This window comes from Primulina huaijiensis, chromosome 2, assembly GCF_012295235.1.
Source record: "Primulina huaijiensis isolate GDHJ02 chromosome 2, ASM1229523v2, whole genome shotgun sequence".
Classification (NCBI taxonomy): Eukaryota; Viridiplantae; Streptophyta; class Magnoliopsida; order Lamiales; family Gesneriaceae; genus Primulina; species Primulina huaijiensis.
In genome coordinates, this window is record NC_133307.1 from 30,711,565 (window position 1) to 30,735,627 (window position 24,063).

Sequence of the window (24,063 nt, forward strand, 5' to 3'; positions counted from 1 at the left end):
GTGAAGTAGATTATCAATGATGAGAAGTTTGATTAATCTTACCAATATTTTTTTATGTATTTTATTGTATATAATTTGTCTATAATAATTTATTTGAATAATGTGATTTATATATATTACATTAATCTAAAAATTTATCAAATATCCATCGAAGAATAGTAACGTGGTTTTAGTTGTCATTAAAAAGACAAGATTAATATTTTAGGACTTGACTAGATATTGAAATATTTTTTTCATTCCTCTCTCTGCATAACAATATCCATCTCCCGACAAAATTCGTAGGTTATACTTAAATAGCATTTTTTTTTTTGCTTCCATTATAATACAAGTTATGAATTCGTTGGTTCGATGAGACAACGAGTAATAGCTCTTTGTTTGCTTCTGCTACACAGGACGAATTGTCCGTCTCTCAGATTCTTCTGGGGCTTGAAAATCTAACCCCGTTTCCGAGATTCATCTGGGGTTGCAGAAAGAGGAGATCTTGCCTGGATGCGGCTCCGTCTGCGCCACCCTCGGTTCAGATTGCAGAAGAAGAGATTGAAGTCAGAAGGTCACTGGTTGAGGCGGCGGCGGCCGCCACTTCCAGTACCGCCACTGCGCTCTCTTTCTCGCCTAGTGAGCCTGATGGAAAGTCCAGGCGTTCTTCGAAGAAGATTTTGAAGAAAAGGGTCTCCCCCCAGTGTCTGTTATTTTCAATAGATTTTCCTTCATTATGCTTCAAATATATCGTTTTTTTCACCTTTTATTTGCAAACTTCTTTTCATCCCTTAATTCAGTCTTATTTAATCCCCCCTGATACTGCGAATATTTTCAATTTGTTGCTTGTAGATTAGTTTACCAATGATTTTTGCAGTCAAGGGCGGAGTTCATCAATAAGATTGAAGAGTTAACCAAGCATGGAGAGTGGCGAGTCTGTCAAAAGATTTTATTCAAAAATATAAATAAATTTTTTTTTATTCCAGACTTTTCTTGAATTATCTTAATCATTTTCTACGTGTTTTTCCAATTTAATAGAAGGTGTGGAAAATGTGAGAAAACAATTAAACGAGTTGAAAGCCCGGAACTCAGACATAAAACCAATGAAACAAGAGGTATAAACCCATCACTTTCATGACTTTTTTTAATAAGAAATTCACATTATTTGATTGCAAATTATTATGTGACAAAATATGAGATGTCTTTTTACTATCATTTTGGTTACCATATTTATCTTTTCTACAGGCACTAAAAACTCGCCAAAGTAAAGAAGAGTCTCAAAGGGACATGGGCAGATTTCTGATTCTTGGAATTGATTTTATCCAACATGATGAAACTATCAAGTTGCCTCATCTGCAGCAATTCCTCGGTTATCAGACTGCTCATAAACTTCATCATCCATTTGGGCCAATTAGAGCCCAAGTGACCCACCTAATAACGGGCTTAAATCGGACAACCAAGTGGGCCCATCTGGAATTCCTGATCTGAACCTATCTGCTGAAGAGACTTTTGGGGTGTACTCAACTCAACCGTTGGATGTGAATCGAGAGATCGCTGATAAACGGGCCAGACTTGCTGAAGCTGGGAGGATGAGGAAGGGATTAATCAAGATCAAGTCCATGAGGAGCGCTTGTGGTATAAAATTACCGAGACCATGATATTAATTAGTTTTTTAGTTTTTTTTTTTTTTTTTGTAGTTAGCCATAACTTACACTTTTTTATTATTTTTGCCATTAGTGACACGATGGAAGTTTGTATATTAGAAGTGGAACTTCTTACACGATAATTAATTCTATCTTTGCATTCTTCTATTGGTATTGGTTTTCAAAATACCATTGACCTCAAAAGTTACAATGACTTTTTTGCCACATTTCACGTTTTCGCAACTGTGGCTTGAGTTTGAGCCTATATGTTACGTAGAGTTTCATTTTGCTTTACTTTCCGCAGGATGGACATATAACTAATACGACCTGACTCGGGAAGGTCTCCTGGTTTGGTTCATAATTAATCTCCATGCAGAATACACTAATCATACTGTGGTGGTGGTGGGGGGGGGGGGGGGGGGGGGAGGGAAATTACATTTACCAAACAAATGTATTTAAAACCACATTGACAATAATATTCATACTAAACACAGTTCATAACATGAAACTTGTGAAAAACATTAGCAAACTGGAAGAATGAGAACACAACAAATAAATGTTACACGAATTCATGGAAGAAAAAAAAACGGGGAAGCGATCTCACATCTCCTATTTGCGATAATATTTCATCCGTTGTCTCATGTGTATAGATAAATGATAATGTGTCATAAATAATAGTCCACATATCATCATCTAAAGACGTGAAATGAAACACAATTGTGTAGAGAAGATTTTTGATCGCAGAAAGCAATGAGAATGATACCATATTAACCTTCGTAAGCCTCTTCACCCCCTTCATGTTCATACTCTTCATCGTCATCCGCAGTAGCATCTTGATATTGCTGGTACTCGGCCACCAGATCATTCATGTTACTCTCAGCTTCAGTGAACTCCATTTCATCCATGCCTTCACCAGTGTACCAGTGCAAGAAGGCCTTCCGACGGAACATGGCAGTGAACTGTTCACTCACTCTCCTAAACATTTCTTGAATTGATGTCGAATTTCCAATGAAAGTGGATGCCATTTTCAGACCTCGAGGTGGGATGTCACACGCACTAGATTTCACATTGTTTGGGATCCACTCAACGAAGTATGATGAGTTCTTGTTCTGCACGTTAAGCATCTGTTCATCCACCTCTTTGGTGCTCATTTTCCCACGGAACATGGCAGAGGCGGTCAGATAGCGACCATGACGAGGATCAGCAGCACACATCATGTTCTTGGCATCCCACATTTGTTGAGTTAGCTCAGGAACGGTGAGAGAGATGTATTGCTGGGATCCACGAGAGGTGAGGGGGGCGAATCCCACCATGAAGAAATGGAGTCGTGGGAAAGGTATCAAGTTCACTGCGAGTTTTCTGAGATCAGAATTGAGCTGACCAGGGAACCTTAAACAACAGGTTACTCCACTCATAGTTGCAGAGATCAAGTGGTTCAAGTCTCCAACTGGCAAAAAAAAAAATTGTTTTTTTCTGGGAAAAAAAATGATTCAATAACTTGCAGTCTCAACAGAAAGAGCTTGTTTGATACAGAAGATTCTTAGAAGAAAAGGTGACACTTGGTTGGGATTTTACTTTTTAAAGATAAATTAAAAACAACGAATTAAAAACCAAGAGATGTGGCTTTTTATATGATTTCTTGAAGTAACTAAATAGTTGCTTACAGCTAGGAGTGCTGAGCTTCAACGTCCTGAAACAGATGTCATAGAGGGCTTCATTGTCAAGTACCATGCATTCATCTGCGTTCTCCACCAACTGGTGCACAGAAAGTGTAGCATTATATGGTTCTACAACAGTGTCGGAGACCTTCGGAGAAGGGAAAACAGAAAATGTAAGCATCATCCTGTCTGGATATTCCTCTCTGATCTTTGAAATCAAGAGGGTACCCATGCCAGATCCCGTGCCGCCTCCCAGTGAATGGCAAACCTGGAACCCTGACCAAGTGAAAACAATGAAAACTTAGAAACTGCCAGCGGAATTCTAACAATTGCATAGCTGATTAAATAAGTGCTCAACGATATTTATAGAAGAGGCAAACGACATGAGATCCTCAGGCAAAGAGCAATGTCATACTCATGAGCACAAAATGTGATGTGTTAAAACTTAAACAATACAGAAAATGTCCCAATTATATCGAACCAATGAAAAGACACTAAAATCAAATATAATAGCGAAAACTACAAAAAAAAAAAAAAAACTAATATATGTAATTTGCATCTGGTAAGGAGCTCCCAAGTCCCATTAAAATAAACATGGTTATACACATAGACCTCAATTCAAGAAGACAAACACTCTGTTTGGCGATTACCAAAATGTGGAAGGGAATCTCACGAACCTTGAATTCTTAAGCATTCTAACCACCTTCGCACACAATCATTTTGTCAAAACACTTACCTCCCAAAAATACATCTCTGTTTAATGATGTAAAATATCTACCATCACTAAGTAAAACAAGGCAATAAATTTGAACAAATCAATAATTAACAAATGTCCTGATTTTATTTCAAAAAATTCAAAAGAGCACTGGAAAATTACAATAAACTAGTAGCACGACTAAAGCATTAGTATAATTCCAAATCTAGATTAAATTCCCTGCAAACCAACATCACACGAACGTATTTATCAGTAGGCTCAAGATCTAACAACAATGTGCAAAACAATGCTAACAAGGAACCCAGATGTAAATAATAAATCACATTTTTCAAAAATCGCCCACAAAAACCATAATGCCGCCAAACCACGCACATTTACAGAATATAACCCCGCATCAACTAATTAATTCAGACGAAAACTATCAGGAAACAAGCAAAAGAAGATGAAGGCTCGGAATACAAACCTTGCAAGCAATCACAATTTTCAGCCTCTTTCCTGACAACATCAAGCACCGAATCAATCAACTCCGCTCCCTCGGTATAATGTCCCTTAGCCCAATTATTCCCGGCACCAGACTGTCCAAACACAAAGTTATCGGGGCGGAAGATCTGTCCAAACGTGCCGGATCTAATAGCATCCATTGTCCCAGGCTCGAGATCCATGAGCACCGCACGAGGCACATACCTCCCACCCGACGCTTCGTTGAAGTAGACATTTATCCGTTCCAACTGAGTGTCGGACGATCCGTCTCCGCTGAATTTCCCGGTCGGGTCCACACCGTGCTCATCGCAAATCACTTCCCAGAATTTTGATCCGATCTGGTTTCCGCATTGCCCTCCCTGAATGTGCAAGATTTCCCTCATTTCTTCGTTTCCTTGAACCGTACGTTTGATGTGTGAAATGTAGAGTGGCTATTGAGAAGAGAAGTTAAGGAAGGAGGTTAATATTTGAAGAAGAAGCTCGTGATTCTCTTCTGAAATCGTGTTTTCAGGTCACAGAGTTGTCAAGAAAATGATTGATAGGGAAGGGAAATTGGAGGGAAGGGAATGAGAGAGGATACAGTATGGACAATGGAAAGACCGTGTCCGGGACCCACGTGTAAGATATTTTGTTGTATCCAACGACTCTTCTTTCTTTTTTAGAGCCAACAAACAAAAAAACGCTAATATGTCGGATCCAATAATCCATTTTATTTTATTAAAATTGTTGACATGAAACTAATTACATAATACACTAAATTTTTCTTTTAACTTTATTTTATATGATACTAATATTATATTTTTATTTTTAAATTTCAACACACACTTTTGTTTTTATTTTTTTTATTTCAACAATTCAAATGTCAATTTAGTCTCTCTATAATTTGTCAAATTTCACTTTAGTTCATCGATAATGATAAAAAAGACTGTACACATACGCTAATGAATGTTGAGTATCTTGATAATGATTTATTGAAATTAAAAAAAAACCAATGAAAGAAAACAAATCATAAAATAAGAAAGTTGCGACAAACTCAGGTTTTAGGCATATAGCAATGGAGGGATCTATTTCCACCTCGTCAGGGACCGTCAATCTCAATGACTCTTTAAATATCTTCTCTAGTTTTTGTTTAAGACTTCCCACGATCTCCTGATCCTGCTTAAATATACATTCATCCAGAACATCAAAAAAGCTCACCATGTAAGTTGTAAGTACCGGTTTTCTAATTAACTATCAAGTGCAGTAAGTGATGTGTCACTGATTTATTTCGGGAGTATAATATCGGTATGTGTTTTGCCTTAGATGTGAAGCATAGTAGAAATGGGTTGCAAGTCAACAACACACATTTGCCATATTTTGATAGAGAATGTGCTTTCACCGAGCATCATAAGAGTTTTTCGAGAAGTACTTCTAATAATACCTGTCTAGTTTCATGATCCAGTTCTTAACAAACTCACTCCATTTCCCTCGCATTTTCCAACTTTGTATCGCATGGTTTCTACTGATTGTTTTCAGTCTTTGAGACGAAATTCTCTATTTTCGACTTCTTGTTGCTTGTTTAATTGATGGCCCAACGCAACATTATTCTTGTCGTGGATTGCTTGAATTGGTAGATGCAAATGAAAGGTATCCAACATTTTTGAATAGGCCCGAAACCGGACCAAATAAACATTTCTTGAAAGTTGAGGTTGAACAAAAATAATGCATTTAAAAATCTTTCTATGAATTCAAAATATACATTTTATATAAGAGTGGGTCTCATGTGAGACCGTCTCACGGATCTTAATCTGTGAGACGGGTCAACCTTATTCATATTCACAATAAAAAGTAATACTCTTACCATAAAAAAGTAATATTTTTTCATGCATGACCCAAATAAGAGATACGTCTCACAAATACGACCCGTGAGACCGTCTCACACAAGTTTTTGCCTTTATATAAATAAACTACTAAATAAAATCTAATTTCATTTTATTCATCATTTGCCATCAATTGCTATTTCATTTTCTATAATTTCTGTTACTTTTCAACCTTAAGTTTATCTTCTCTTAGAAATTTTTTGCATAGTCTGGAGTATATTTTTTATTTCAAAGATATTCTAAACTTATTTAAAATTTTAATAATAATTTAAATTTTTGGTTCTATTGTACTGTGATTTATTTTTTTCGTTTCTATGTCTGCTCATTTGCTTTTTATCGGAAAAGAATTGCCAAACCATCCAAAACCGCACATGTAATTTTACTTAAAAATCACAACCAATTTTTTTTTCCAAATCGAACCGTAAACAATTCATTTTGAATCAAATGTAAAAATCACTCAACCTGCATCGTGATCATCCTAGTTGTGATATAAATTACAATGTAAATATATTTTATAAAATTTTAATTCATGCGAATCTTCAAATTCATTGCTCGATAATCAGTCCAGTGTATATTACTATTGTTTTGCGTGAACTAATTAAGTAACTTTTAGATTGTGTTTGGATGAATAGATTTGAGACGATAAATTTTCAATTCATTTATTTCAAATTATTTTACTTCCTTGCAGGAATAAAATTGAAGTAGATTTCAACTCCACTCCATATAAAAATATACTATTTCAAAATTAATTATGGTGAATTTCAAATACACTCAAGTTATGTGTCGTTTGAATCCCTTTCCCAAATCAAATCCATAAATCCAAGGGATAGCTCAACTTCAAAACTTATTGACGGATTCAACTTACTTCGTATCGATNGCTTTTAGTTTTTTTGAGTTACGTCGAATATTTGCTGAAACAAAAAATTTAAATATTTCTTTTTAATGAATATATTGATTTACTTAGTGATGAGTTTTCCGGTGCCAACTGCAATTGCATAATAATATGGAGAAGATTTTCATGCATTATTGCATGGTTAATTTACATGGAACAAGAACTCACTGGTTCACATTAAAAAAAAAAAGGATTTGTTTTCACTCTGATCTCTAGATATATAAAATACTGATTTTATCATTCCGCGCGGAGAAGCAGAGTTATCAATTATATAAATATCAAATCTTCTTCAAATTATCAGATAAAAGTTTATATTTTTTTTTAAAGAAATGCATAGTACATACAACGATTCCTTATTCAAGATTTGTCAGAATACAATGGCTTGGATCATAGACACTTTCACATAAAGCGGAGTAAGTTGATGAAAATCACCTTGTCCAGATTCGAGTCACACAGTTCGCGTGTAAAAAAACATATAGCAAGAAAACTTTGAATTTTCTGTAAGGAAGAAATTCCCTCAGATCAAGAACCCGTTGAACTATACAGAATTGTCAGTCCAAACTCCAAGCCTGCAACCACCCCAAATTAGAAAGGAAAAAAATTGATAAAAAAAAAAATTTGTACTTTGATTTCACATCCTCATTTGCAGAAAACTATGTTTTATTCTTGGTACCTGGATTTTGCCTTCCGAGGTTCCTGCAAAAAGCTTTTGCCCTTCTGAATCCGTAGCCAGAGACGTAATTCTTGCACTCCCTCCAAATCTCATTTTGATATGCGTGATCTTCGTCATTCTTTCTTTTTGCCAAACTTCTATCATCCCACATTTTGTGGCAGCAAGTATGAAGTCATTATTTACAGCAATCTGATGAATGTCAAGGCCAGTTGACAACGACCCAATCACTGCCTTGTTGGACAGCGAGAACACCTTAAAATGCAAACATTGTTAGAAATACGGTCGGTAAAACTGGATTTAATTTTCACTACGTTTCGGGATTGAAAACAAGTTGAGATACCAAAGAAGTTAACACCTTTCCTGCTGTTCCATCAACAGAAGTTCCACCAGCAAATATGAGGCCACCGTGAATTTCAAGTGAGTGGATTGTTTGTTTGCCTAGTAACTTTTTGGCACCAGAGTAAAATGTTGATGATGTTTGTGTTCTTAAATCCACCTCCTGTTCCCAAATTTTGCATACTTTTTACACGAAAACGACTCTTGGAAAACATGATGATCTTGAGTACGTATATCTCGAGATGTGGATCTTTAGGGAGAAAGATAACTTGGCTATTATGGAATCAAGAAATAAAAGGGATGCGCTCTAACCCAGACAGAATTGTACAGACATATGCTTTATTATATTTTAGTGTTGAATCCGTTTACCTGGATTGTGTAGCCAGAGGAACCACAGTATAGTTTATCGCCATGAAAGGCAAGGCACTTGATTTGTTTGTTTAAGTTAACGTGTCTTGGCACGCCTGACCAATTATAAACCTAGACGAAGTTGATGCTTACAACATTAGTATTTTTATCAAAGGTTTAGATACTAAGTGTAAGATTAGCACGCCAACCTTAACACCATGTCCTTGAGAAGCAAAGCAAGCATAACTAGCATTTGCTGACAACACAACCACAGATTCTTTCACGTCGTGTACCTGAATACAGTAAATTTCATCCTGTTTGATCGACCAAACCTGTATATGATAAAGAAACACAAATTTTAATAGATGCTGTAATTGGGAATTTTCATTCACGGTTTTCTGATAGAGTTTGGAGTCATGTATGAATATATATAAGAAATATGAAGCCTTACGCGGATAGTTTTGTCCAAAGATCCGCTGTACAGCTTGTCGTGTGAAGGTGGGACATAAAGGCATGTAACAGCCTTTGAGTGTTCACGAACTTCTTGAATTAATCGAGGAGTCTTCCTTCCAGTGTCCCACACCTGAATGCAGTGAGAAATGTTTATATTAGAAATTGAAATATATATTATCGAATCAAATATAAGATAATCAAGATTATTATCCATCTCTATTTCAAGTTTATTTTGATATCGTCATCAAAAAGATTTTTGACCGTATTCATCCGAGTAAAATTTCATCTATAAAAAATTGTGATATTTTAAATCTAAACCAAAGGAAATTAATGATAATTTTAACTCTTCAGCCATTTTTCTGTGGATGTGGACCTTTATACCATGCAAATCCTATGATATGTTTTGTTCTCTATTCTGTACATTTCTATGGACAAATTCAACAGGTTCAAAACAAAATTTTGAAAAAAGAATATCTTGTTGAAATGTAAAGCATATGTTGTTTAAATGTAAAGAACTGCAGTCTTATGCAACCCCCAACAAGCAAGAATCTTGATTAGTAACGTGGATAAACAACCCCATATACGTGTACTCAAGATGGCAACAAGTATGTAGCCAAATGAACAGTAAATAATGGTTTTTTTTCTTTACCTTTATGGTTCCGTCCGAATGGCTGCTTATCAAGCGATTCTTAATCTGAAGCATAGAGAGAATTTCGCCATTCATGGATACGTCCAGGTCAGGGCCCTCAATACAGGACCACAGCTCTGACTGAAAACGCTCAAGTGTATTTAAAGATAAGCGTTACTTTAAAGCCCCAACAAGTTAAAAGATGTAAATACACAACTCACCGGATCAACTGATGTCATGTTCATCAATGCTTTCATTATATCATGTGCCACTGTGCAACTTTTCTTGAGACGCCTCAAGATTTTCCACATACTTTTGGCATACACTGCGACTTCATTCAGTCCAACTGTAAGCATAGTTCACTAATTTAAGTGACAACTAATAAAATCCTGAATCAATTATCCACTTGATGAATCACATTTACCTGGTTCATTGATGAATCCTCTCACGGCAAGGGCAGCCAGTATTTTGTCCTCATTGTTCTTCGACGATTGTAACACGTTCATGAACTTGTCAAGCAATGATTTACGAGCTATGTCCCTTATTCCACAATCAGGGAAACTGTAAAGCATGTACACAAGCCATGTGGCCACCACTAGACAAGATTTCGCTATCTCTATTGAATTGCTTTTAAAACATTCATCCAGAGCTTTAAAAATAGCGCCGTTCTCATGATTAGAAAGTACAAATGCAATTCTCTTCTCCCAAGTCCTTGCTGCTCTCTCTTCGTCTTTCTATAATGGGTGATCAAGAATTAAAACGGGCAAAAACGAACAAAATAACGAATAATCAATAAATTACTTCAAAACTAGGCTTCATAATACCAATGTTTCACTAAATTCTGTTTCTCCGGTCTTCACTTCCTCCCCTCTTACCACAACAGCATACTGCCGGTCTAACCCTGCCGTCTTTAGCAGCCAAGCATCCATGCATGGCTTTTTTGAAGTTCTTGAATGTCCCGAAAGAGATGATAGTGCACCAAGGGCCATGATTTGAGAAGATGGGAAATCTTTTCTTTGAAGTGCCTCTAACAGTGCTGCCATGGCTTCTTCCCTATAGATGCTCATCTTCCGAGGAGCATCCTAAGAAGTAAATTTTTTGATCAAAATTCCTGACTTTCCTCGTATAATTTTTGCTAAATTTGAGATCATGAATAAAAACCCACCAAAAGGTCAAGCTGAAGAACAAGAGTAGCAATGGCAGGCTTTTGCTCCATTGGAGACATTTGCAAATAGACCAAGAGAATGTGCATTGTACTAAACGTACCCTCTTCTTTAATCGTTTGCAAAATCTTGTTGCTTAATGTTCTCCTGTAACACAAAAAATGGGGTCGAATAATTTTGTGGATGATAAAAAGGGAAAGATCGAGGACTTAATTTCGAGATGGACTTGTTTGAGATTGAAGGAATGGTGTCATACCGGCTCAACTGAACTAATTCACAGAGAAACTCCACACATAATCCTCTCGCACTATCGTTTCCCCCATGAAATAACTCGAGAACTAGAGATAATTCAATTCCATTTGCCACCATATTCCTGCAGGTCATATCAATTCTAATGCAACTCAAAAGTATAGATACAACCGCTTGTCTTTCATCAACCCTATTCAGGCAATTCAGCAGAGCCGGGATTCCAGTCACGGAGATAACATCCACTGCGTTACGTGACATATCGCTCTCATCTCCTCTCACAACAATTTGCTCAAGCAATGCAATAGCAGCATCTTTGGGTGCTATAGCAAATTTAAGATCAGCAGAATCTTCATCTTTGTTCGAAATTATAAGTACAAGGGATGGTGTTAAATTGTGAGAAGAAAGATGAGAGAATGTTGGCCTGAGCATATACATCAGAGTTGCAGATTCGGCGAGACCTTTTTTCAGTAAATCTGCCAGATAGTAGAAATCCGTGTCAATGCTTGTCAGAAGTTCACCAACACTCTCATCCGCTTGAATAAGCTTCGAAAGTATGTAAATTGTTGTTCGAAGCACATCCTTGTTCAATGATGTCGACAACATTTCCATAAATCCATTTACTATAGTAGGTGAAGATAAATACAAATTAATAGCCGAATCCACATTCGAGTCCTCACAGATGCTGGCTATCATCAAGACAGCAGCTTCACATTCTTGCAAGTCCTCAGAATTACAAAGACACAGAATGTAAGGTTTCAATGCATTGATAACCATTTCAACAGCTGCTTGAGCTATCACACTGGTGGGAGATGTGGAAAGTCCAGTTCGTGTGAATCTTTGAGGTTTATGTTCTGTTTCATTATTGAAGCTCCTGTCACGTGGAAGATTGGAAGTGTAAGATAGAATGGATTCTGATTCCATGTTGGTCAAAAAGTTTCGTGGCGTTTCAGAGCATGAAAATTCCTGAGCAAGGTCGGGATGTTGTTCTTTCCAAGAGGTTATCAGCCTCCTGAGAACATAATTCGTCTTGGGCAGCGAAACAGCGGAGAGAGGCTGTCTAGTAATGGGACAAGTTGTATTTCCTCTATTCATCCATTCTTGGATGGCTTTCCTTTCATATGTTTGTCCCGTTTCAAGAGTGACTGGATCATTTAAGATTTGACCAGTGATAGGGCAGACAAAATCTTTTGGGGGTCTTGACTGAGGAGTCACCATCTCGGATCGTGGAGAAGATGCAACACTCTGGCTTCCTTCATCACCTTGACTTTGAGAATTCCCATGAATACTGGAGATTCAAAATAAATAGATGTTACAAAAGTGAAATACACGTTGAGAAATAGCATAACTGGAGGAGTTACTAACAGCTAAAAACACACCTCTCTATAAATATTTGTTTTACACTTTGTGTATGACCAGTACTTCTATTTGAGGACTTCGCTTGTCCCTGGTTATCTAACAACTTTTAGTGTAAGCCCAAAAATCCAAATGACAAATGAACAAGTATCATTAGTTTTAAGTGACTGATACATACTGGCATTTCTCCATCGGAGTCTCGTGAGCTAATGCTTGAATTATCACAGAATGAAAGTGGAGAACCAGGTCGAGAAGTTGAAACCGAGGAATCCATACGAGTGGAGAGGAGTCGCAACATAGATGTTTGGACCTTTTTAGAACTTCTATTCTCTTTTGGAGAAGAAATATTTGAAGGAGGAGGTTTAGGTGAATCTGTTGGAGAGCTATTTCGAGGTGATTGTCCCCAACTTTTCAGTTTAATTAGTTGTCTCCGGGATATATTTTCCTCATCTTTCTTTAGTCTGATGCTGCTATTAGACACAATTGTGCCATCGACCTTTAGTACACCAAATCCCTTGCCAGCATTATCATTTGCTCCATCTTTGGTTCCTGCAACTACATTAGGACCATCACAAAAATCTTCAGACTCGTCGGGGATTTCCTCCTGAAAAAAGAATGAGTAAAAAATCGTGTAAAAGAGACCGTTGGCACCAAAAACTATAGTCCATGGTGTGGTGGAACTTGAATCTCATAAACAATACAATTCTTAGCACGTGTCGATCAATATATCGATTCAATTACTAGTGCAAAACAGTGGAAGAATGGTAGGAAAACACTAAACACTTCATGATCTTACCTGAGTAGCCCAAGCAGTGAAATTCGCCTGATTCTCTGAAGAGGTTGAAGTTATATTCAATCTGTTTAAAACCAAAACTCATTTAATTCTGCGCCAACTTCAACATAATGTCAAACTGTAAAAAACACATCTACATATGAAGTACAAATGACTAAATTTCTACCTGGATGCTTTCCTTGAACCTTCTTGAGGTCTCATAACTGGAGAAAATCCAGCACTCTTAGGCAGAATCGGACCAAATTTTACGTAATCGGGAATCGGTTGGCTGCTGGTCTCGTGTAGAGGAGTCATTGGTGGCTCTGCAATAGGCAACATAGGAATCATCTTCCTGCTAGTAGCAGGATCATAGTTCATGCAATCCTTATAGTACTTGGCGTAAAGCTTTGTATTATCATCCAAAAACTGCCCATAAAGCTGCTCCAAATGCTGAATTCTCTCGGCTTGCTCAGGCCTCACGGACAAGATTAAAGATTCATTAAAATACTGATCAAAATCTACAGAAAACGACAAGTCGGACGTGTCCGGAATCACATCCATCATTATCCTACTCCTCTCCTCGGAGTACCATCCAATAATCGAGTTCATTTGAGGAAGGAATAGAGATTTCCAAAGCTCGGGAGCAAAATCAATCCGCGAGAAGAAAGGGTCTATGATAAACATCTCTAAAATATGAAGAACCGAATTGTTTACATTATTCCTCAACTTCCACAAGAATGCGAGATTCAAATGAGCCCAAGACGAGAGGTAAAAGTTTGGGACTCCAGCTGTTTTCTGACTTGAATTTAACCTAGCACATACTTGTAACATCTTTTCTGCATAGTCCAACTGAGCCATCTTAGTTTCTGTATTAGATGTGTTGATTGCTTCCTCAAGAGCGTCAATCCCCCAATCAAGATTTGCTAAAACTGCTTGATCCGAGTACCTTACTTCACTGTCTTTATCATTGTCTCCTTCCTCGGCCGCTAATCTCTCAGCACATTGTTCTTTGTGCTGAGTTCTTCTATCTTTATCTATTAATCTATCTTGAATGAAACTTCCCACGGTGGTGATCAGTGTTCTAACTATATCGTTTTGGTCCATTTCAAACCTACAACTCCCAGACATGGTTGGAGCAATTTATTCTCTTGACTCAGTCACAGATCACAAATTCACCCCTGAAATTCTTATCCACCTGTTACATTATCATACGTGTTCAGTACGTCAAGAACACCTACCCATTAGTAAACTCCACTCACAATCGGTTCTCAATACTGATAAAAAAACATGGAATGAGTATCACTTGTTTCCTCAAAGACTAAAGATCACAGAACCATTTGAGCACTAAGAGCAAGAGCAGTTACAAATATAACATCAAACCTTCGCTGTTTATCTAAATTTTCCAATATTCAATCATCACAAATGCATACAATGGAGCTCTCAATTTGATAAAAAGATCAATTTCTACATGTCATTAGCAAATTTCTGGAAACACCTCTAAGCAACAGGAATTACAGCATATTAAATCGCAAATCGTTCATTGCACAAAATCAGCAGTCGATAGTATATATGACAAATCGCAGAATCGATAATATATGACACCAGAGATAGAAACCAAAAAAAAAAATAGTAAACAAAAGTAAGAAGAATTGAAAATTATACACTGTAAACAAGCAAGAAAACACGAGTAGATCACATTTTAACATAAAACAGTACCTAACTCATTCATGTCGAGAATTATGCAGAAAACTGTGTTCTTTATCTGTATAAAAATCAGATACAGATACAAAGATCAAAACTTTTAATGGCGAAAACGAAACTCGTGGCCCACAAAAGTTCAAATCCTATAGAACTGCCCGAGGCGAGGACAAGTGCCCATTTGAACAAGTAACCCAAGAAAATACATAAACAAATAACAAGAATGAATAATGACAAAATAAAATGGAGTCAGTATTAACAAAAAGCCAAATGGTTTCTGCAAATAGGTGGACTCGAAAATGGAGGCCGGCATTTTTTCCCAGCCGGCGTTCAGAGTCGTCATCAATAGAAAGCGCGGACTGTGACATTCAAGCTGGATTAATTTTATTTCTCGAGCTTAACTTATATGGGATATTAAATAAAATGAAATTGCAGATGACCGCATGAGACACAGATATTTGTGTCTTTGGCTGTGTTTTTTTTTTCGGATTTGTCAAATCAAATTGAAAAAAAAAAAATTACGTAATCACCGAATTTTTCTAACATATTCAAAAGATTTGTAATTTGTATCACTGGATTTTGGACAAATATACTTGAGATATAAAAAATTTGTGTGGTTATTTTAGTCTTTGAAAATATCAAATAAATCAAGATCTTAAAAATAAATTGGGCCGATACAACTTTTTATTTAAAAAAAACCTGTAAAAGGTGAAACAACTTCTTTAGAATCTTATAAGCATATATTACTTTGATATTCATGATGTTTGATTTTGTATTAACTGATTCTCATACAAAGCTCTATTAGTTTACTTAATTTAGTTTTAATGATTAAATTTCATACAATCAAACTATAATATTTCCAAATATATTTTATCACAAAAAAATTTGTATGATAGTGAATTGTGTGAGACTAATCTTTTATTTAAATCATTCATGAAAAATATTATTTTTTAAAATATTATTTATTATTATAAACATTTATAAAATTAAAAAATTTTTAGAACCAAAAATAAAGATTCCAAGAATTTGGAGCACGGAGACCAACGTGGAATTCTAATGCGATGTGTTCTCATTTAATTAATTGTTCCACATCTCCTACAGTTGAAAGACACGTGTCTCTGTTCGAGAAATATTTATCCGATAAAAAAAAAATTTAAATCGCACGAAACTCTGCCGTCATCAGAGCCGACCCTGAGCCCAAAAAATATTAAAAAAAAAAGAGGGGTCCAATTTTTTTAAAAAAAATAACAGAAATCCAAAGATATTTTCAAAAAATAAACTCGTTAACCAAATATCTTCATAATATTTATTGTCCGAAACTCCGTGAAGAGAAATCTTAACCAGCTTAGATTCGACACATGTGGCATCTTCGCTGTTAAAAAGAATTAATTGCTTTGTTGAGTGATTATTTTTTCAGTGATAATAACTTATGGTTCTTTAAATTCTTAAGCATAAATTTTAGCGATTCTTTTTTTTTTTAAAATGAGCTAATTGATAAAATTGTCGTGTATTTTTATAAACTTGCAGAAAATTTGTGTTATGTCTTATAAAAGTTAATTTTGAATGGGAGATTGCTTGTAGAATATTATTGACAATACATGTGGTAGTGACATATGTCGAAATAAGTTTTTTGAAACTAAAATTAATAAAATCTTACTTTCGGACCACCATGACTCGAGATAGCCTGAATGAATTAGCAATTTTATGCATTAAAAAGAATATTTTGGAAAACATTAAATATGATAATATTGTTGATAAGTTTGCCTCTAAAAGTACATCAAGATGACACTTTAAATGAGTTACCTATGTGTTTTTTTAATGTGTATTACATTATTCTATAATGGATTATCTAAAAGTTTCTTTTGAAAAAAAAACAATAATCGATGTGAAAGACAAATCATTGGTCAGAAGATAAAATTAAAGCGTAATTTATAGTTTCGCTCATCCTGTTGATTTATAGAAAAATCAAAATTTTGTATTCCTTTGGATGGCTTGGATTCTAAATTTATTTATGTTTAGAAATCAATAACTAACATCAATATAGGATCAGTAATCATCTGGTTTCAAGAATACAAAACCAACATCTTAGTTCTGATAGTAGAACCACGTCAAATTGAATATCGATGTAAATTACAATATTCTCATATGACATAACATGTTTGCGATAGAAAATTCCGAACAAAATAAATTAAAGTCGAATCATGTTTTTTTTTCCACATCAAACATTGAATTGAATACAGAGATAATTGAGTTTGTATTTATACATAGGTGTAATTAGTTTTTATTTGTTTGTGTCGACATCGTGTAATTTGGACTACGGAATGAAATTGTCGAGCACAAAAGTTAAAAATAGTGTTCGTGAAATTTATCTGACTTCGAATATTTTTCTGATCTAGATCGAATGAGCTACGTAGAGTGAGTGTAGCTCCCGACATTTAGCTCGAGCCTTCCATTATACATATCCAAAAAATTTGACTTTGAGTGGTCATAATAAAACTCACTCATTCTATAAATTTATAAGATGGAAAAGTCAACTTGTTTTAAATTAAATATTTATGATTAGCCAAAAATAATTAAATCATATTATAATGTATAAAAATGGTTTCGAGATTTTGTTATCTTGTAAATTTGTAATAGTCAATTAAATTTTGACTGAATGTCGAAACTAACCCTGATAATAATTTTAAATTTGCGGGAGAACCACAAAATAAAAGTCAGATGAACAAGTTGCATTGCATACTTGACCAAGTCAATTAAGAATTCATTGAATCTTGCGCTCCTAGTTTTGGATATTCTCAGAGTCTTCAATTAGCTTTCCAAGAACATTTTTAGTCCGGAATATTGATTATTACATGGTTCAAATTCATCACATATATATTTTATAATATCGTAAACACCATATAATTAAGTAAACACTGAATCATATGGCATTAAAAAAAAAAAATTATCCTCGGATCATTTCTTGTTGATAAAAAGAACACACATCCCACATGCCATGTCCGCTCCGATGGAACAATTTTCAGGAAAATGTTAGTTATCTCACATCGATTGGATAAAATCCATGTGAGTTGTGTATATGGTTTTAGACAATACTCCCCTCTTGATCTAGATTTTGAGGTTGAGTTAGGTCCAAGTTTCAGTCTTAACATGTTATCAAGGTTAAGTTCCAACGTTATGTATTGGATTGTCCATAGTTGGGCCACCGTCCTGTCCATAGTTGAGTCATTTTTGATTCCTGGACGTGAGGGAGTGTGTTAATTGTTCCATATTGATTGGATAAAATCCATGTAAGTTGTATAAATGGTATTGAACAATCCTCCCCTCAATCTAGTTTTTGAGTTGAGTTATGTCAAAGTTCCAATCTTAACAGAAAATGACACTTAAAAAAAGAAATAGATTGAAATATTTAGAGGAGACACTTTAGGCCTAATATTCTTACTTGGTTTTTTTTTGTAATGTAATGACCCGATTTAATTATATGTTATTTGGTGATAATTAAGATTAATTATTTTAAATTGAGGAATTTAAAATAATTAAGTCAAATAATTAAATCGTGTGTTGAAATATGTATTAGAAAATATCGGTTTATAGACGATATTAAAATACATATTTAAATTTTATAGCACACGAGAGTTGAAATAAAATAGATCGGGTCAAATTTAGAACTCCGAAAAGATAAAGATAAACACACATATAATATTAATATATATATATATATATATATTATAACACACTCTCTCTCACACACGACACCATAAACACGCACGAATCCTCATCTCTTTTCCGTAACTTCCGTCCAAAGCTTCAAACCCATTTCACCACTTTGACCGTCGATTGTGGCCTCACCGGTCGCAGAAAAATTCAAATAAATATACGGTTGGAAAGATCTTGACGAGAGCTATCCATTGATACCACTCTTTGTAATGCCTGAAGTAAATATTACAACTATAAAATAGTATTGATTGTATTTTTGTAAATAAGTTGAAAAATATTCAATTTATTTTGATAACATTTTCGTAAATAAGTTGAAAAATAATGAATTAATTTTAAGGACAAAATGGTAATTAGTGATATATTTTGCTCATATGAAATCCAAATGATTTGAGATTTGGATATAACATAGAAAACTCAAAGATATAGAAGTTCCATGTTTTGAGTTTTGAAAAATTTGATCGTTGGATTGGTCCAAAGAAATATACTGGTGTTAAAATGTTAAATATATTATATTATATTATTTTATTAAAAAAAGAAAAGATAAATATGCATAGAATGAATGAGAATTCATTCGAAACTAAATTACAGAGGGGAGAATGAAGAAGAAAGAATAAGGTTTTTAATTTTCTTTTCGATCGTGTGACTTATCGATTAATCCAATCGACGAACCGACTTCAGTTTTGAGATCGTTGACACGAGGTCTTCAATTTGAGGTATAAATTTTATAGTTTTGGTGATGTAAATTCGTCGATTTCTGGAATAAATCAAATAAATTGTTAAATCATACTGAAATTGAAGATTGTTGAATAGTATATGATTTTAACGAAGTAGAGAAAGATTATTGTGTTGTTGTTTAGAATTATTCACAATTTATTATAATTAGGGATTTTAATAGTTGAAGTGAGATTGGAGAGTTGTTTATTAGTTGTTATTACTTCTGATTGTATATTCGGAGTCTACGAAGTATAGGCTACACGTTGATATAAAGTTTTCGTAATTTGACGGAGGTTGTAAAATAGCCTATTATTTAATGTTAAATTAATTAGTGTGTATTTGATGGCAGTATTGTGAATTAAATACACTAGAATATTAAATTGATGAACGATAAGAATTTATAATCGAGTTTTATATGTTGTTGAATTAATTGTTGTTGGGCTATTTGCTGTGCTATATTGAGGTTGTTATAATTGTGTTGATACGGTGACAATGATCTGATAATTGTTGTTGAATTATTTAGATACATCACAAGCTTCGGGATCAAAGAAATAGCCAGATTATATATATACTCGATTATCAGGTACGTGTTGACATACGAGCATATGTTATTATTGTTTAGTATTGATGAATACTATTGCGTTGAACGATGATAAATAACTGGTATTGGGTGATTTGATATTATATCTGTTGTTGTTTATTATTGTTGATATTGTTGGCTGTCGTTTGTTGGAAGACGTCACGTTGATGTTGTTCGTTCAACGATATTGCTGTCGCCGGAGTAGGGGTGCGACGTATCGTTGATGTTATTCGTTCGACGATATTGCTGTCGCCGGTGTTGGGGTGTGACGTATCGTCGATGTTGTTGTTGCAGTAGTATGGGAGTGATGACGTTGATATCGTTGGTGGTTTGATTGTCCAGAGACAGCAAAGGGAGTATTTCTGTTATCATTCCAGTTATATTTTATATTGTTGATAATATAACTGTTATGTATTACGATGATGATTGTTGTGTATGCTTACCCTTTGGGGGCTGTTTCTGTTGGACAGGTTACAGGACTCTGCTGTGAGACAGGATAGTGGGGAAGGACTAGGTGTGTCTAGTCAAACAGTCCTGTAGTTTATAGTAGATAGAGATAGTATAGTTTATTGTCTTATTTGAGTTGTATGTGTGTATTTATTATACTGTTTCTGCTACACTGACGTAGATAGTGTGGTGATTGCACTATTTTGTCGTATATGCATTATATTATTACGTCGTTGAAAGGAAAATTTTTATGCATATGACGTCACATGTTGTATGATTACGTGGCGAGGTTTGGGGCACCACACTCTTGCTATTTAAAATCGTGATTTCCGAAAGCCCGAAGAAAACGCCGCCGGTTTCACCGCTGAAATCGTCGTCTTCGGCCTCTCAAAAGTAAAAATTGGTTGAGGGATTTTGTTCCTTATGTCGTAAGCTTTCTTTTGATACCACTTTTGCAAATTTTCGAGAATGACCCGTCGGCTCTGATTTTCTGCGTGATTCCGGTCATCTTCTCCGNTGATAGTGGGGAAGGACTAGGTGTGTCTAGTCAAACAGTCCTGTAGTTTATAGTAGATAGAGATAGTATAGTTTTTTGTCTTATTTGAGTTGTATGTGTGTATTTATTATACTGTTTCTGCTACACTGACGTAGATAGTGTGGTGATTGCACTATTTTATCGTATATGCATTATATTATTACGTCGTTGAAAGGAAAATTTTTATGCATATGACGTCACATGTTGTATGATTACGTGGCGAGGTTTGGGGCGCCATACTCTTGCTATTTAAAATTGTGATTTTCGAAAACCCGAAGAAAACGCCGTTGGTTTCACCGCTGAAATCGCCGTCTTCCGCCTCTCAAAAGTAAAAATTGGTTGAGGGGTTTTGTTCCTTATGTCGTAAGCTTTCTTTTGATACCACTTTTGCAAATTTTCGAGAACGACCCGTCGGCTCTGATTTTCTGCGTGATTCCGGTCATCTTCTCCGGCGAATTCGCCGCCTGTTGCGGGTCAGCTTCGGTTTAGGCTCGAGTTTAGCCACTGTTATTGGACGTACAAGCTATATCGTTGCGAATGGTTGTCTATGTGAATTTAATTTAATTCCGACTCAAATATTGTATCATTACTAATTAATTATTGGGTTATTATTGTAGGTTCCGGAATTGTCCGTGTTGGAGGTATAATTTGGTGAACCTAGAATTCATCGCAGTCACTTGAATATTAGTTAAAGAATATTTTGCGACGAATTAAAATAGAAATAATTGATTTTAGGCATTTTAGTCGCATATGAGAATTTTAAGAATTTAAAATGTCTAAATATTTGAATTTAAATGGTTGTGGAATTTTTATATGATAATAAGACCATTTAAATTAATATTCAGGTGATTTGTCTGAGTTGGCATTTTCAGGACTTTCTTGAGGATTTAAGATACTGGTAAATTAGTTGAGGTACGTAGAGATCAGTTATTTTCACGATGTCTGACAGAGGCATCTGATGATCCTGTGTATGATTTATGTGCTATTTGTTGATTTATGTGATTTTATATGCTGACTCGCATATTATCATTTGGTAATGGATGTGCAAAATAAAATAAAATATTTCTTTGGTTCACACACATTTTATTTTAGTTAGACACATCAATACCACTGAACATATCATATTGAGCCTATCTGTTATTGAGATCCAATTATATTTCGGTTGAGATCCGTTATATATATGATATGATATGGTGTTCTGGATATGTTTGGCTACCTTGATTCGGTCCGGCTTAGGTAATTGCTGGCTTCGAGGATGGGCCATATCCCAGGCACGGTCCGCTGAGTCGTAGACCAGCTCGAGCATATATGTATGATTGTTGATATCGATCATTTGATTCCTGATGTCCTGATATCTTGCACCTATACATGCATTGCATTCATGCATGGCATCATTGCATTTCTATGTCATTTATCGTGGTTTCTTGATGCCTCGTACTGGGGTTACTGACCCCCGAGAGGGGGCTGTCGTGTCTTTTGTGTGTGGACATGATAGGTGGTACAGGTGGTTCGACCTCAGGCGCTCGAGAGGAAGCCTCAGGAAGTACCAGAGCTCGTTGAGAGTGGGTTCAGTTGCATTTAGGTACTGCGCGGTGTTGTTGTCTCCCAGATACTATATGTATATATTTGGAGGATTGTATTATGGTATTATCGAGTTTTGTCGGCTCTATGATATTTTGGTTTGTATATGTCATGATTGTGTGTTTGGCTGACACATGTTTATGTTGTTGTGTTTATTGAGGGCATATGTTGTTTATTTTGAGTATTTGATTTTCTGGTATGTCCTATTTATGCGAAGGTCATGCCGAAAATTTTATAGGCCCAAACGCAAATTTTTAACTCACTTTTCCGCTGTTTACTAATTAATCATGATTGCATGTTAATAAATCGTTATTAGGATAACGGGCCCTCACATGTAATGACTCGGGTTTGAGTCTTCCATTCATTTAGATTAGTATATAGAAAAGATTGAAATATCGCGAGCACATATATTGTTAATGTTTACTTGAGTGAGTGGGCAATCCCTTGAATTGTTCGGATCAACAATTTTCAAGTGAATTTCAAATTCAGTATGTATTAATTTATGCAATTTCAATAATAATTTTAGTCAATTTCTATTGTAATCTTGATGATTTAATTTGAAATTCATTGTCAAAGATTCACAATGTAATAATTAGTTATAATAAACTTTTGAATACATTATTTTTTTTGTAATTTCAGTATGGACTTATTTTATTAATTATCAGATATTATAATAATTAGTGTAGCAGAGGTATGTGTAAAAATTTGATATATTGATTATTTTAATGTTGCAATAATTTTGTGGATTATCATCATCTAAATAAAATTGTTATAATTGTGATAATTTAGATATCAAAAAATATAATGGACTATGAGTTTATGACACCAAAATTATTTTATTTATACCCATCAACATGGTCCCTAACAAAAGTAAGTTTATTGTGAGACGGTCTCACGATTCTTTATCTGTGAGACGGATCAACCCTATCGATATTCACAATAAAAAGTAATACTATTAGCATAAAAAATAATATTTTTTCATGGATGACCAAAATAAGAGATCCGTCTCACAAAATACGATCCGTAAGACCGTCTCACACAAGTTTCAGAAACCAAAAGCCATACCAAATCATAAAACCAAATTAAGTTTTGGTTTCTGGTTTTTAGTCGATTTTGTTTGAATTGGTTTTCTGAATCAAATTGTTTGGGATGAAATTTTTGATTAAAAAATATCAAGCTAAATCGACATTATAAATATATAATATTTTAAATCATATATATTATTTGATTTTTATTTAATATCTGAATTATTATGAAATTGATAATATATGACATTTTATACATTTCAACCTTTTTAATCATTTAATCGAAGTTGAATAAAGATTTGTAATTAATCGAGAAGTTAAGATGTCCTTCATTGTTTAGATGAATCAACCATAGAAAAAAAATCATTGGTCTCTCCTACGAAATGAGACGAGGATGAAATAGTAAAAACATCAATCGAATGTGCAACAACATTTAACGATTGCCCAAAGGATTGTTAATTAATTTATTAATAATATAAAAAAATTAAAATAAAAAAAATAGGAATAGTGTTGCATGTAATTACTTTGGTCGAATATCGAACTGTTTTATTTCTCGTCAATCCAAGATAAA

General features: G+C 34.8%; 2 protein-coding genes and 3 long non-coding RNA genes across 9 annotated transcripts; 3 read left to right on the plus strand and 2 right to left on the minus strand.

Moving 5' to 3' along the window:
* Positions 1 to 239: 239 nt before the first annotated feature.
* On the plus strand, positions 240 to 1,756 carry LOC140961617 (uncharacterized). Of its 3 annotated transcripts, none has more exons than XR_012172382.1 (4): positions 240 to 282; positions 393 to 668; positions 829 to 1,091; positions 1,222 to 1,756. It is a non-coding gene; the product is annotated as an uncharacterized lncRNA (long non-coding RNA). The 3 variants fall into 3 exon arrangements; XR_012172383.1 differs by having other exon boundaries at positions 241 to 278; XR_012172381.1 differs by lacking the exon at positions 240 to 282 and having other exon boundaries at positions 295 to 668.
* A 316-nt stretch (positions 1,757 to 2,072) lies between these two features.
* On the minus strand, positions 2,073 to 5,005 carry LOC140971563 (tubulin beta-6 chain). Its single transcript, XM_073433881.1, has 3 exons — positions 4,456 to 5,005; positions 3,284 to 3,553; positions 2,073 to 3,066 (listed from the first exon to the last, which is right to left on the minus strand). Exons 1-3 carry the CDS (start codon positions 4,853 to 4,855, stop codon positions 2,387 to 2,389), a joined length of 1,350 nt encoding a protein of 449 aa, XP_073289982.1. The 5' UTR covers positions 4,856 to 5,005; the 3' UTR covers positions 2,073 to 2,386.
* A 2,555-nt stretch (positions 5,006 to 7,560) lies between these two features.
* Positions 7,561 to 15,306, minus strand: LOC140971564 (putative E3 ubiquitin-protein ligase LIN-1). Of its 3 annotated transcripts, none has more exons than XM_073433882.1 (17): positions 14,915 to 15,306; positions 13,386 to 14,393; positions 13,223 to 13,283; positions 12,605 to 13,030; positions 12,450 to 12,517; positions 11,081 to 12,358; positions 10,827 to 10,971; positions 10,486 to 10,743; positions 10,086 to 10,395; positions 9,883 to 10,007; positions 9,683 to 9,802; positions 9,032 to 9,163; positions 8,790 to 8,912; positions 8,602 to 8,712; positions 8,237 to 8,395; positions 7,897 to 8,148; positions 7,561 to 7,792 (listed from the first exon to the last, which is right to left on the minus strand). In XM_073433882.1, exons 2-17 carry the CDS (start codon positions 14,324 to 14,326, stop codon positions 7,775 to 7,777), a joined length of 4,527 nt encoding a protein of 1,508 aa, XP_073289983.1. In that variant the 5' UTR covers positions 14,327 to 14,393; positions 14,915 to 15,306; the 3' UTR covers positions 7,561 to 7,774. The 3 variants fall into 3 exon arrangements, with proteins under 3 accessions (XP_073289983.1, XP_073289985.1, XP_073289984.1); XM_073433884.1 differs by having other exon boundaries at positions 8,252 to 8,395; positions 14,915 to 15,305; XM_073433883.1 differs by lacking the exon at positions 14,915 to 15,306 and having other exon boundaries at positions 13,386 to 14,858.
* Positions 15,307 to 19,215: 3,909 nt separating this feature from the next.
* Positions 19,216 to 20,629, plus strand: LOC140961631 (uncharacterized). The gene is made up of 3 exons (XR_012172385.1): positions 19,216 to 19,323; positions 19,848 to 20,169; positions 20,210 to 20,629. It is a non-coding gene; the product is annotated as an uncharacterized lncRNA (long non-coding RNA).
* Positions 20,630 to 21,136: 507 nt separating this feature from the next.
* Positions 21,137 to 22,791, plus strand: LOC140961635 (uncharacterized). Its single transcript, XR_012172386.1, has 3 exons — positions 21,137 to 21,527; positions 21,732 to 21,798; positions 22,382 to 22,791. It is a non-coding gene; the product is annotated as an uncharacterized lncRNA (long non-coding RNA).
* Positions 22,792 to 24,063: the final 1,272 nt, after the last annotated feature.

Bases quoted from the DNA above. Each gene is read 5' to 3' on its own strand.
- LOC140971563 (XM_073433881.1), bottom strand. From the start codon at position 4,855: ATGAGGGAAATCTTGCACATTCAGGGAGGGCAATGCGGAAACCAGATC. The intron at 3,554-4,455 runs GTTTGTATTCCG...TCACTTGGTCAG, and splicing joins AAATTGTGATTGCTTGCAAG to GGTTCCAGGTTTGCCATTCA. The intron at 3,067-3,283 runs GTAAGCAACTAT...TTTTTTTGCCAG, and splicing joins GAAGCTCAGCACTCCTAGCT to TTGGAGACTTGAACCACTTG.
- LOC140971564 (XM_073433882.1), bottom strand. From the start codon at position 14,326: ATGTCTGGGAGTTGTAGGTTTGAAATGGACCAAAACGATATAGTTAGA. The intron at 12,518-12,604 runs GTATGTATCAGT...TTAGATAACCAG, and splicing joins ACTCCGATGGAGAAATGCCA to GGACAAGCGAAGTCCTCAAA. The intron at 10,744-10,826 runs GTGGGTTTTTAT...TTTACTTCTTAG, and splicing joins TTCTTCAGCTTGACCTTTTG to GATGCTCCTCGGAAGATGAG.